Raw genomic sequence first — 13,934 nt, 5'->3', positions numbered from 1 at the left:
TCACCGACCTTGTCATAAACATCATAAAATTCTTTTAAATGATCATACGCCTGCTGTCGCCTCCATGCTTTTTTTTTTTTTTTTTTTTTTGACGCGTCACGCATGCGGCGGGCGGCGGTGCGACACTGGTGGCTGGTGTTGCCAGATTTTGTGTTTTTCCGCTACATATTAAGACCCGTTTACGGTGTGTTTTAGCCGGGTTTTCGCCTGGAAGGCTCTATAGAAATCTGGCACCCTATTGAACGAAGTTAACCTGAGAGAACGTGCCGTTCACAGACACCAGAATGAACGAGTTGACAGTAACGTTCATCAGGCAGTAATACAGCACGTTCAGTTCACGTTCGCCCAAAATATGAACAAGTTCATGAACTATCGTTCAATGAATGCGTTCAGGCACAACACTGGTTATAATCAGGTTAAAACAGAAGCAGGTTTAACTCTGGGCTGGGTGAATGATGATGATGATAACTAGGCAAATAAAATCAAAAACAAAATAAAATGAACAACAATAAATACATCTGTATCAGTAATCTTGATTTAAAACAGTTACCAAAGACACCATACAGTCAGTCATTTAAATACTGCCACCTGCTGGTAGAAAGAGGGAACAGTTATCCATTACGGTGGAAACCACATTAAATATAAATTTAATTATATAATATAGCGCTAACAGTAACAACTCTGCACACACAATAAGTTCTTAGGTTAACCTATATTACCAACTGTATTGAGCCAAACAATGCGCTCATTAAACGTGACTGGTGATGTCTGGATAGGCACGATATTAAATAGCTGTAATAAACTACTGTTGCTAACATATTTATTCCGGTCCAGGTTTATATAAGGCTATTTATTAATTGATTTTTCTTCTTCTAACATTACTCTGGTATAACATTAGCGCTGCATATTATGACCGTTCTAAAAGCTTGGCTTTTATTTTGATAGGCCATATTTACTATTACTTCCGGGTCACGTGGCCAACCTGTCTGTATTTCAATGTAGATCTTCAAACGAAAAAATGGAAAAAGGAATTTCAAAAAAACAAAATCGGACCGTTATTTGATTTTGGTTTTGTCATTTTTCGTTTTTGGATTCAGAACCAAAAACGGGAGAATGGCTCTTTTTTTACCGTTTCTTTGTTTTTGGTTTGAAAGGACAAAACGAAAAACAGGTGGTTTCTCGTTATTTTGTTTTGGGTTTAAAACGAAAAAACAAACTATCAAAACGTACACGGACCCAAAAGCAACCCAGGAGTTTTTGAAGGGGAAAAATAGTGGATTATTCCACAATGGCAGAGTCAATCTCTTGATCTCAACCTGATTGAGCAGCATTTCACTTGCTGAAGACAAAACTAAAGGCAGAAAGAGCCACAAACAAACAACAACTGAAGTCAGCTGCAACCTGAAAAGGCATCACAAAGGCGAAACCCACACAGTAAAGCCCCCAGTGTTAAATTAACACTCCCAGTGTTTATATAATCCACACTCAGAGTGTTAAAAAAGTAACACTGAAGCAGTGTAAAAGTTAATGAGATAATTAATTTAGTAATTGAGTGATGATTGAGCATTATTGAAGAACATCTGATGTTAACAAACTCAACCACTGAAAGACAGAGAAACAAGAAAAGAAAAAAAGAGACGAGCAGAAACACAAGAACTAAAACTGACTTCAGCCACAACCATAGATAAAATCAACACAATATAGAAGACATTAAATCTCTCAAGATCTCAGCAGAGGATAATTAAACAACTCCACAAACAGCATCACCAGCTTCATGCATTACTAACAAGACTGACTTTAGATGTTGATGTTTCAGTTTTGTTATCAATTAAGTTACCATTATCGAGGCCAGTGTTTGCCTAAGTTGAGCTCTTGACACTGGATTTTACTGTACGGTCTCTGCTGATGTCCATGAGTCCAAACTTAAGGCAGTCATTGTCTGCAAAAGATTCTTAACAAAATATTGTTATTTTTTATTTATGATTACATTTATCTGTCCAATTATATTTGAGCTCCTGAAAATGGCTGTGTATAAAAATGGTTGTAATTCCTAAGCATTTTATGTTATGTTTTCGTTCAACCCTCTTGAATCAAAGCTTAAAGTCTGCACTTCAATTTTATCTTAATTGTTTTATTTGTAATTCTGTTCTGGTGGCATAAAGAGCCAAAATTATGAAAATTGTGTCAGTGTCAAAATATATATGGACCTGACTGTATATACATTCACAGTAAAATTACAATACTAATATTGATGCTATATTTATATATTTGTTTTCAATTACTAAACCATAGATTTGTAAAAAATCATTTTATAAAGTATAAAAATAAAATAATATTAATATATTAATATTAATAATATTTTGTAAAATCATGAGAAACTGTAAAGCTTCTTGTTGCAACAGATCACTAACAATTCTCATTACAGATTTGGGAAGATGTTTGGTGCAATTTTTTTGTGTGTTTGTGTGAAGCAATATTTCACTCTGAGACATGATTTTCTTGTGTGGTAATGAATACAGTGTCATGCTTTACTCTCAAACACAATGTGGTAGCGTGTTGATAATTATTTTTATGGAAAACTGTTTACCTCAGTATTTCCAGGTTACAGTTTATCTTCAGTCCATCAGAAAGCAGCTTCACACCTGAATCTTCCAGGTCATTATTAGTCAGATCCAGCTCTTTCAGGCGGGAGTTTGAGGATTGTAAAACTGATGACAAACTCTCACAAGAAGGAGTAGTGAGATTACATATGGAAAACCTGAACAAGAAAAACACAGCATTTGCACACAGAATCAATTTTAGCAATATGATTTTTAATTATTAATTAAATGGGGGGTGAGAGGGGAATCAATGAAAGTGTTTGAAACCAAACCTCAGTATCTCCAGCTGACAGTGTGAACTCTTCAGTCCATCAGAAATAAGCTTCACTCCAGAATCATTCAGGTTATTGTTACTCAGGTCCAGATCTCTCAGACGAGAGGTTGAGGATTGTAGAGCTAATGATAAACTTTCACAGGACTGAGCAGTGAGATTACAGCCACATAGCCTGTGAAGAGAACAAAACAAACAGCCATATTAATGTGTTTATCAGGTTTATAATCCGGACTGCATGTTTGTCCTAAATACAACGTAAACGGATATTAAAATGGTATTAGTAACACAAATATCAGGGCGTCAAAAAAACTAGGGCTGCACGATATATCGAAATTATCGAAATATTGCAAATATCACAATATGCATATCGCAAGGGTGTGCAATATCTGAATCATTTTAATAACAGGCTACTTAAAACGCAAAAGGTCAAAGTTTTAGTTCGACGCATATAACAGAGAATTACTTGATCTTAAAAAGAGTTAAGTGCAATAAGTTGCAGAAAACAACTCTTTGCTTTCTCGTCTTGCTGCCTGACTCAGAACTGAAGCGCACAGCATCTCTTCAGTTCTGCCTACACACAGAGACAAGTTTCAGATGGTGCGCGAACACCAAGATCCGTCTTTCGCATCTCCTCATGTTTGAACAGACACATACACACAGAATTATTGTCAATAGTACCCGTCTTGACGATCATTCTCGTAAACGCAGTCAGTTATGTTTTAAATGAATTTAAACAGCTGAGAAAGAAATCGGATGTGTATCATTATACTGGATCCGTGCAGTAGGTTTTAAAGGGACAGCAGCCTATAAATATGTGCTGCTGAATATATGTCACTAATGTTAATCAAACAACAAAACAGCCATAAGAAAGATTAATCTAAATTTAATTCATACAGTGAACACTATGCAGTGTTATTTTACACTTAATTATTAAATTTCTGTACCTGAATAATACTGTTTATTTTATCTATGCTTGTAAATTGTGCATTTCTTTTTTTTTCTTTCTTTCTTTTCTTTAACATACTGTTCACTTGCCTTTAATCATGTTTAAACTTTCTCAGACTATAGTTTTTGCTGTGGTATATGAAGAAGTACTTAAAGTGTATGGAAAGCAAAGTTACAATTATATAAAATTAGTGTCATTCATTTTTTATTATTATTATTATTATTATTATTAGTTTCACACTGATGTTAAAATTACATTTTCTGATTTGTGACAATACTTTTTATTTAATCCTAAAACACTGCTGGTCACTTTCAGAAGTTATAGTGAGTGTTTTTTTACAATATTTTTTTTTTTTTAACAAGGTATCACATTTCACATTTTTCTTTAATATCGCACAGCCCTAGCAAGAACTGAGAGTAATATAGTCCTTGAGCACAGTGTGCAGAGGATTTGTCTGACAAAGTGAAAATAAAGCTACTATAATAAATATATAAAGAAAAGGAACATGCTTTAACTTGACATGAAACAGTTAATTGAAACAAACTGTTCACAAATCTTTTAAGGAAATGTAGGTATTATTGTATTCTCATAATTGGGAAAACTGCATTACAAAATTCCAGGTTTTCCAGGATGCTTGGAAATCTTGATTGTTTTCTCAACAGGTTTTTTGAGTGTACATTGCCTGCCTGTGTCCTTGAAGAAGAATCACTGATACATTCATTCTACAATATAAACAGGAAATTCTGCTAGCAAATTCATCTGCATATTGTAACACAATGATTCAGTGAATGTCAAACCTCAGTATCTCCAGCTGACAGTGTGAACTCTTCAGTCCATCATACAGCAGCTTCACTCCTGTATCTTGCAAGTGATTTCTACTCAGGTCCAGCTCTCTCAGATGAGAGTCTGATGATTGGAGAGCTGAAGATACAGTTTCACAGCATGTCTCATCAAGACCACAGCCATCAAATCTGCCCAAACAGAAGGTTTATTCTGATTATTTTCTGATGCTCAGTGTTTCTGCAATAACTTATTTTGCCCTTCATAATCAGGACAACAAGATATTTTAGATAATATTTTGACAATTGTTTAGTGATGCAGAATAAAATATTTGGTCAAACAAAAGTCAGTGAAATTACTCACAGGGCTTTTCTGCAGCATCTCACAGCTGGAATGAGTCTCTTGTAGTTTGAAGGTGATGTGAATCTCTTTGGGTTGAACTCATCCAGCACCTTCTCTGACATCAGCAGTACTGTGATCAGCACGGTGCACATTGAAGATGAGAGGTCTCTTCCGGGATGTGCATCTGAACTGAGGTATTTCTGTATTTCCTCATATAATGAACGATCCTTGAGCTCAAGCAAACAGTAGAATAGGTTGACTGAAGCTTCATCTGAGATAGAGTAACTGTTTAGCACTTGTTTAATGTATTGAGTTGTTTGTCTGATGCTCTCTGTGGTGTCTTCAGTGTGTGTGATCAGGCCTTGGAGCAGGTTTTGACTGGATTCCAGTGTAATGCCCATCAGAAACCGCAGGAACAGGTCCAGATGACCTCTCTTACTCTCCATGGCTTTATCAACAGCCTTCTGCAGTAGCTCCTGCAATGTGCTATTTTCTTCTGGCTTATCAAAGAAAAACTGTCGCTCCTGCGATGTGCTTTTTTCTTCTGGCTTATCAAAGAAAAACTGAAGCTCCTGCATGTTTTTGTTCAGGTAACAGAGGAACACATGCACTGCAGCAAGAAACTCTTGAACACTCAGATGCACAAAGGAGAAGACCTTCTTGTCATGAAGTCCATTTTCCTTTTTAAAGATCTCAGCGATCATTCCTGTGAACTCAGTGTCTTTACTCACAATAATACCACATGCTTTAAGATCTTTCTCACAGAATACAATGTTTTTCTTCTTCAGCTGTTCAAATGCTAGCTTCGCTAACTTTAAAATCATTGTTCTGTTTGAATCTAAGTTCTCTGTATATTCTCTTTCTGATTTTACATCATACTTCTGGCTCTTGATGTTCATCTGTATCAGCAGGAAGTGGATGTACATTTCAGTGAGTGTTGTGCTGATGGTCTCTTCTCTGTTCTTGATAAGAATATCCTGAAGTACTGTGGCAGTGATCCAGCAGAAAAGAGGAATGTGGCACATGATGTAGAGACTATGAGACGTCTTAATATGTGAGATGATTCTGTCGGCCAGACTCATATCTGTGATTCTCTTTCTGAAGTACTGCTCCTTATTCAATCCACTCAACCCACTAAACAAAGCGAACAAACCCACATACTGAGGAGGGATCTGATTGGCTGCTGCTGGTCGTGAGGTCACCCAGACCAGAGCTGATGGAAGCAGCTGACCTTTGACCAGACCTGTAAACAGCACATCTACAGATGATCTTTTCTCTACAATGGCTCTTGGTGATGCTCTAGTATTAAAATTCAAAGCCAGACGACTCTCATCAAGTCCATCAAATATAAACACTAGATTGCATTCCTTATATAATTTGGTTTTCTCCAGGCCCTCCAGTTCAGGATAAAATTCGAGCAGAAGCTCATGGAGACTGAAATCTTCATTGGTCATTAAGTTAATCTCTCTGAATGGAAGCAGGAACACACACTTTATATCCTGATTGGCTTTTCCTTCTGCCCAGTCCAGGATGAACTTGTGCACAGAGACAGTTTTTCCAATGCCAGCGACTCCCTTGGTCACCACAATATTTTTCTCGCTGTTTTTTCTTCTTAATAATGTAAATATAGCATTGCATTGGATTGGTTTGCCTTCTGTTTGTTTTTTCTTGTTGAAAGCACCATCAATCTTCTGAATCTCATGTTCCTGATTTACATCTTTCATATCTCCCTCTGTGATGAAGAGTTCTGTGTAAACAGCCTGGAGATGTGCTTCATTTTCTTTCTTGCCCTCAGAAATGCATTCTGCTTTCTTCTTCATGTTGGCTTTGTGAGTTTCCAAGAATTTACAGAATCAAATCTGCTTTTATAAAAGATAATTAAGTTAATTAAACAGGGAAAAAGCAAAAACAGATTTAAGTTTTTTTAAAGAAACATGACAAAGCTTTTACATCATCGTGATCTCTTCAGAATTCATTCAGCATATTGTAATTAAACCACTTTTGAAATTAACACCAAATTCTTTAAATATACAAAGATCGTACAAAAAAGGCTGCTGTCTCTAAGTCCCGGATGATTCTGACCAATCAGAGTGTTCAGTGCGGCTGCAACGTGACCACGGGAGGCGGAGCTGAATCGCAGGTTAGAGAGAGACTCAGCACATGTGAGAAGATGGAGAGTCTGGCAGCTGTATTCTAGTTCATTCAGAGTTATTTTAAAGACATTGACTTCGAGTTATACTGGGTTACAGTGTGTGTACATGTGAAGTAAGTAATCGCTGTATATATATTTTCTGTTATTCTTGTATCGAGTAGTCAATTAGCATAGCACTGCCTGTTTTTCCTGCTCAATTCAGTGCATTCACGAGTATTCCTGTGATACTCCTTGTTGTGAGATGCTTATAATGCTGTACATTGTGTTATTAAGTAAAATTAATATTATATATTATATATAATTTCTTCAATTAAGAAATCATCTCATCTCAGTATTTGCTTCAGTTGGGCTCTTGAGCCTTTTAGTAGCTTTGATAAATTTGCTTTGAAGCAATTGCATTACTGTTTTACAGTAAATGTTTGAGCAATGCTTAAACAAATTTTGAGCTAATAGGTAACTTATGCTTTTGATGACTGCATGACCTTGAATGAAATCTCATTACGCAAATGCCACCATAATGCATCAATATTAAGAAGAAAAAAACAGTTTAAGATTAGGCATTTAGCCATGAACATTTATCATATGATCCTCAACAGTGGTGAAAATCATTATTCATACTGCAGTGCATTATGGGAGCTTTTCATGTATTGGAACATGAAGCATTTTGTTGATTGTCACCATTGTAGAGATTCATATTCTGGTTCTTGATATCTCTGTGTGTGTCTAAAAAGTACTAGAGTTCAAATTTCTATGTGCATTACACAGGTTTAAAGTTCATTTTCTGTACATATTAGAGCAGTACTTTCTTGCGTGCTGTAGTTTCACTGGGATGATTATTCAAAACCTAAACATATGGGGGAAAAACCACCATCATTTTGGATATAATCAAACCAGCACATCATGATTATATATCACTAATCTCTCTTCTCCACAACACCACATGCATTTCTACAGAGAGAGAGATCTAGCACAACAAGTCAAGGGTCAAGAGCACAACTAAATCAAACACTGATCTCCATGATGGTGGCATCATTTTAACCAATAAAAACATCAACATCCGATCCTCTGTAATTCTCAATAACAGCAGGTGTTCATCACTAATGCTCAATCATCATTTAATTAGTCACTTAATTATCTCATTAACTTTAACTCTTTGAGGACTTGGGATTTGACTCAAGACTAGTTTGTGTCTTGGAAGGAATGACTTGGTTCCTCCTCTGGTGAAATCAGCTGCTGAGTTCATGGATGGAGCAAAAATATGGCAGGACTTTTACTCTTTGGCTCCTGGACTACCCACCTCTGTGACAGACTGTCTACTGCAGGGGTGTCAGACTCGGTTCCTGGAGGGCCGCAGCCCTGCAGAGTTTAGTTCTAACCCTGCTCCAGCACACATATCATGCAGTTTTCAAATAAGCCTAAATGATTAGATTAGCTGGATCAGGTGTGTTTAATTAGGGTTATATCTAAACTGTGCAGGAATGTGGCCCTCCAGGAAATGAGTTTGACACCCTTGGTCTACTGTTTCACACCCCCAAAATTAATAAACCAACGAACCCCTACATTTCAAAGATGGAGCACATATATAATACTTGAATAAGAGAGATATAGTGGAATAGTCCTGCTTCTGAATAAAAGAGCCAGCTGCTAATTGAGGAGGTCAGTCATTGCGTCACTGCAGCTGTACTAAGAAACTCTGGTTGCTATAGAAACAGTCAGCATCCTGAGATGTGCTCTTAGGACTGTGTATGTGCAACTGGTCTAGCCTGAAAAATAAGCTTTTTTAACACTATCTGAGCATAAGAAACACATTTTATGAGACAGTTGTCAGATTTCATTGTTGATTTAAAATGTAGCCATAAGCATGGTGAATAGCTTTGGAGAATTAGATATTCCTCATTCAGAGACACAGGAGTTGCACTTGCATGACTGAAATGGCTGCTTGAGAGGCATTTCAAAGAAGGCCGTCGAGTGAAATGACTTGGTTATGCAGTCCTGAGGTTTTCAATTTAATTCACTACATTTGTCATGTCTCTATTGAATTAAGCATTTAAATCAAATCATCCAGGAATATGTACTTTTTTCAATGTGTAATTTGTAAACTCAGTACAGAGGACAGGGCTTCAGGAACAGCTGACAGTGAATGCACAGTTTCTGTGTATATGAGGTATACTGGTGTGGTCATTGCTGGGCACATACAGTGGATGGCTGAAGTTTTTGGCTGTTGAGGAGGTCAGTCTAGTTAGATCTGGTGATACAGTGCATCACATCTCACATTTCATCTCTGTTCTAATATTAATAATGCTCCCAGCCCTGATCTGTCCAACATTACGAACAATGCCATTGCATGAAGGTGTGTTTATTCATTGCAACTGATAATCTTACACTAACTGTGATTTATACTGTGAACTGTGAAAATTATATATTATATAAATGTTTTGAATACCACTGATAAGACTGCACCTTGTTTTTCGGTTTGTTTCTCTGCCGTCTCTGTCTCTGAGATTTTTCGTGGCTCTGTGAAGAGAGAGAAAGAGGACAGAAGTAAAAAATGTGTGACAAAATATACAAATACATATAAGAAAATACATTCACTTCCCTTCTGTTCAGTCACCATAGAAAATGTGTGAGTGAAGAAATGTCACATAGCCTCCTGTGTATTTTTATAAGAAGTTATTTTTTAAATGATGTATGTTTATTATGGTTGCACGGTGCACCGACACTTCAAAAGTATCGCGATTGTCGGAAATTAAAAATGTCACGATTCCTAAATTTATTAGTATCGATACTGAAAAAGAATGACCGCGTTCCAGATTTGTAAGAGACGTATTTCATGTTGGTGTGTGCAACGCACGCTTCCAGTGCCTCCCTATGGACGTCTGTGTTTTTTCTCCTCACGCACGCAGCAAAAAAGCCAAGTAGGGCTCGCTGCAGCCTGCGGTGGACATCCAACCCCGCCCACATCCAAGTGTGACGTCAGAAGTCACGCCCATCCCCGACACAACCCCGCCCACATCCAAGTGTGACGTCAGAATTCACGCCCATCCCCGACACAACCCCGCCCACGTCCAAGTGTGACGTAAACGAAAGCCCCATCGCCCATATCAAATACGTCTCCTCATGTGATTTCCCCATCCCCCGTACCTGGAAACCCGAAGTATGTTGAAGCAATTTATGGAAGTTAATGGGATCTAAATAAAATAATATTGTCCTTCGTTTTACTAATACACGTTTTTCTTATTTTTGTACAGGATGTCTAGGCTAAAATGGCACAACTTAAATCTAATATATATTTAATATGTCTAATATACGGAGCTGATTTCATAACAGCTCCTAAAACGCTTATGTTGATTAAAGTAGGCTAATTGTCAATTAAAACTTTTAAACCTTACCTTGTTCATTTATGTAATGAGATAAATTCACTTTTATTAAAAAACGATTTTGACCTACCCAAGGCAAAATTGAAATGCATCAAATTTAAAGGGGACAATTAGATTTTTGGTATTGTAAAAAGTATGCAAAATTATTGTAAAAGTTGGTATTGTATAATTGTCATTTAATTTTCTAAAGATTAATTCCACTTATCATAAAGTGTTAACATTTGAATGATAGAATCAAACAGTTCCCCTATGCAGTAGGCTACACATACTTATGCTGAATAAAGATTGCATTGATAAGATTATATAAGTAACACGACATTGACCTTCAGGCCTTGTTCATCACAACTTGATATGAAAACATGTCCAGGTCCTCCACATACTTAAAGATGAATGAAAAAGACATCCATTGTTTTCATTGGGTATTTTTATATTTATTATTTTACAAAAATAATTACATGTACAATTTTACAAAAAAAAATAAATAAATAAATACTAATAATAATAATATACACCACCAGTTTTTGAACAGTAAGATTTTTATTATTTTTTAAAGTCTCTTCTGCTCACCAAGCCAGCATTTATTGGTATACAAAACACAGCAAAAACAGTAATGTGAAATATTTTTTACAATTTAAAAGAACTGCTTTCTATTTGAATGTATTTTAAAATGCAGTTTATTCCTGTGATCAAAGCTGAATTTTCTTCATCATTACTCCAGGTCTTCAGTGTATTAACATAATAATAATAAAATGTTTTTTGAGCATCAAAATCAGCATATTAGAATGAAGGATCATGGGGACTGGAGTAAGTCACCCTTTGAAATCACAGGAATAAATTTCATTTTAATAGAAATATAGAAAAATTGTTATTTTAAATAGCAAAATATATTACAAAAGCAAAATATTATATACAAATATTTTAAAATTGGACTGTTTTTGCTGTACTTCGAATTAAATAATAAATGCAGGCGTTTAACAAAAAAGATATTTCTTTAAAAACATTAAAAAATCTCACTGTTCAAAAACTTTTGACTGGTTGTGTTTAACAAAAGATATGCTCCAAATATTATAAAGTCTGAGCAGCTGAATGAGCAGCTGAATGATCAGATAAACAGTTCTTGACATGCAGTACACACACACATACATACACAGACTACACAGAGAGATTCCTTGCTTTAATATATCCTCCGATTCTCCCTCCAGGTAGTCTTTGATGGCATTCTGTTGATTTTTACTGTCCATCTGATGAAAGGCAGGCCCTGTCACCTCCCCACAGAAATAACCCACGATGACTCTGTACCACGCTGGACCAATGTCCCTACAAAACTTCCACTTTATGTCCTCTTGGCGCTCCTGTTAAAAATACAGAAACATACGTGTTGGGGGTATATGTGTCCACTAAAAATTATTTACCTCATCATTCTACATAAACATATTTATGATTTTAAACCACAAAAATCAATCAGTATCTAAAGAAATGCTCTCACCATACCTCCATGCACCACTGCATGGCTTATGTGGTCCTTCAAGTGAACTGTAACAAGTAATTTTTCTTTACTGGTGAAACTGCAGCAGGGACCCCTTAACCCGGGAGACCTGCCCTGCATCAGGCTTGGACTGAAAATGTGTAGAATGCTGTAAAACATGACAAACAAACATTATGTGATCTTTTCGTTAATATAGAAGAATACAAAGATAATTTGTGACATACAAAGAGTTATCCAGCAAGACATTGTGAAATGATGCGGTTGCCCAACCAAGTTACTGTGCATGGGTACTGTGATCAGAGTATATCATTAAAGATGTCGTGTGTGTGTGGTGTGTGTGTGTGTGTTTGTTTGTGTGTGTGTGTGTGTGTGTGTGGTGGGGGCAGGTAAGTACATATGTGTGAGAGGGATGAAGTGTGTGTGTCTGAGTGGGTGAGATGAGTGTTATGTGTGGGGGGAAGGGTATAAAAAATTTTTCACATTGATTCATAATTGATTTTATGTTGTAAGACTTGTGCCTTCTATCTATCTATCTATCTATCTGTCTCTCTATCTATCTACACATGTATGTATGTATATATGTATGTATTGGTGTGTGTGTACGCATTCATTCCACGAATACATACATACATATATACATACATGTGTGGATAGATAGACCCTCCAACATAAAAACACTCATATCACCCCCCACCCCCAAACACACACACACACACACACACACACACACATATATATATATATATGTGTGTAAGTATATTTGTTGCTAGCAATAACGTGCCTGTGTGAAGTTGAAATTAAAAATACTTACTGTTGTTTATGCACATGCACACAATTGACGCACACGTTCTTAAAGTTGTCAACGTTTGGTAAAGACCAAAGATATATTTTTTTTACTTACCGACACGGCAAACAACAGCTTCTTTTTTAGCGGTTGGCAAACAATACAAATTATCTTCTTATCGATGCTTCTTCCTGTTTCAAAATGAATGATAATGTGACGTATTTAGACATGGGCGTGGTCTGTGACGTCACACTTGGATGTGGGCCGGGTTGGATGTCCACCGCAGGCTGCAGCGAGACGCTCCTCAAAAAAGCTGCAGCTGTCATGTGACAAACACTACAGCGAGATGGCTGCATGTGCGAGCACAAGTGATACTGTGGCAGCCGGTCCACGACTGGTAGAAAAAGATGACCCGAGGAGTGAAACATGGAAGTACTTTCAAAGTTCAGAATCAAGATAAAGTTATTACTCTTATGTTTCTTATGATAACTGAGATAATGCTGCTAAATTTATTCTTTTTTTTTTACCTTGAATGTCATTGCTCTAATTTATTTTTTATATTTTGATATTTCATATTTTGCTCAAATGTTTAATATATCTGCTGTTCATATTGTCACGGGAGGAGCAACATATTGTCACGGGGATCGACAGCCTGATCCTGGCCGGATGGCCGTATAAACGGGTGCGGTTCTTGTCCAGACCGCGGGTCCGGCAGCTCACGTCTCTGGTGGTGCTGGAGTCCCTCAACGCACCCTTCCTGGACCCACGAGGACACCAGTGTGCATGCAAGGGGAAGAGACCGGTCTCCCATGGAGAGGCACGTTGGGCTTTTAAACAGCAGCGGTGATGAGGCTCCATTTCCTTCAGGTGTGCCCCATCACACGCCGCCAGCCCTGGATCATCCAGCGCCCTTCCTCTCTCACACACTCAGTCCTGTCGGGAGCCTGGTGAAGGGCGGCGATTTAGGATGGGGTGCTGATAATAATTAGGGGGGAGGCAGCTGACTCGTCACAATATGTTCATTTATTAATGTGTTATATGATTAGAATGTTGTCCCGGTTTTAAAATAAAGCACAGCAATGATATTTGAGAGTGTATTTTCCCTTTCCAGAAAAAGTATCGAAAAAGTATCGAAATCGCAATTCTTGACTTGGTATCGTTATCAAAAAAACAATAATGTAAAATATACAACA

General features: G+C 37.0%; 1 protein-coding gene across 3 annotated transcripts in view; it reads right to left on the bottom strand.

The window, feature by feature from the left end:
• LOC109092179 (NACHT, LRR and PYD domains-containing protein 3-like) overlaps positions 1 to 6,053 on the bottom strand; it is a 31,569-nt gene extending 25,516 nt beyond the window's left edge. Inside the window, exons 1-5 of one of the 3 annotated variants that reach the window (XM_019105921.2) lie at positions 4,964 to 6,053; positions 4,618 to 4,791; positions 2,873 to 3,046; positions 2,588 to 2,758; positions 1,750 to 1,951 (exon numbers count right to left, since the gene is read on the bottom strand). In XM_019105921.2, the coding sequence (XP_018961466.2) occupies positions 1,933 to 1,951; positions 2,588 to 2,758; positions 2,873 to 3,046; positions 4,618 to 4,791; positions 4,964 to 6,024 (1,599 nt within the window). In that variant the 5' untranslated portion in view covers positions 6,025 to 6,053 and the 3' untranslated portion in view covers positions 1,750 to 1,932. Of the gene's footprint in view, positions 1 to 1,749; positions 1,952 to 2,587; positions 2,759 to 2,872; positions 3,047 to 4,617; positions 4,792 to 4,963 lie in introns of those variants that run through there. The other 2 variants (XM_042753756.1, XM_042753758.1) reach the window with 2 other exon arrangements.
• Positions 6,054 to 13,934: the final 7,881 nt, after the last annotated feature.

The sequence above is a fragment of the Cyprinus carpio genome, unplaced genomic scaffold, assembly GCF_018340385.1.
Source record: "Cyprinus carpio isolate SPL01 unplaced genomic scaffold, ASM1834038v1 S000000001, whole genome shotgun sequence".
In the NCBI taxonomy this organism is placed as follows: domain Eukaryota; kingdom Metazoa; phylum Chordata; class Actinopteri; order Cypriniformes; family Cyprinidae; genus Cyprinus; species Cyprinus carpio.
Note: the sequence above shows the minus strand (reverse complement) of the source record. Positions and strands in the feature narration are given on the sequence as shown.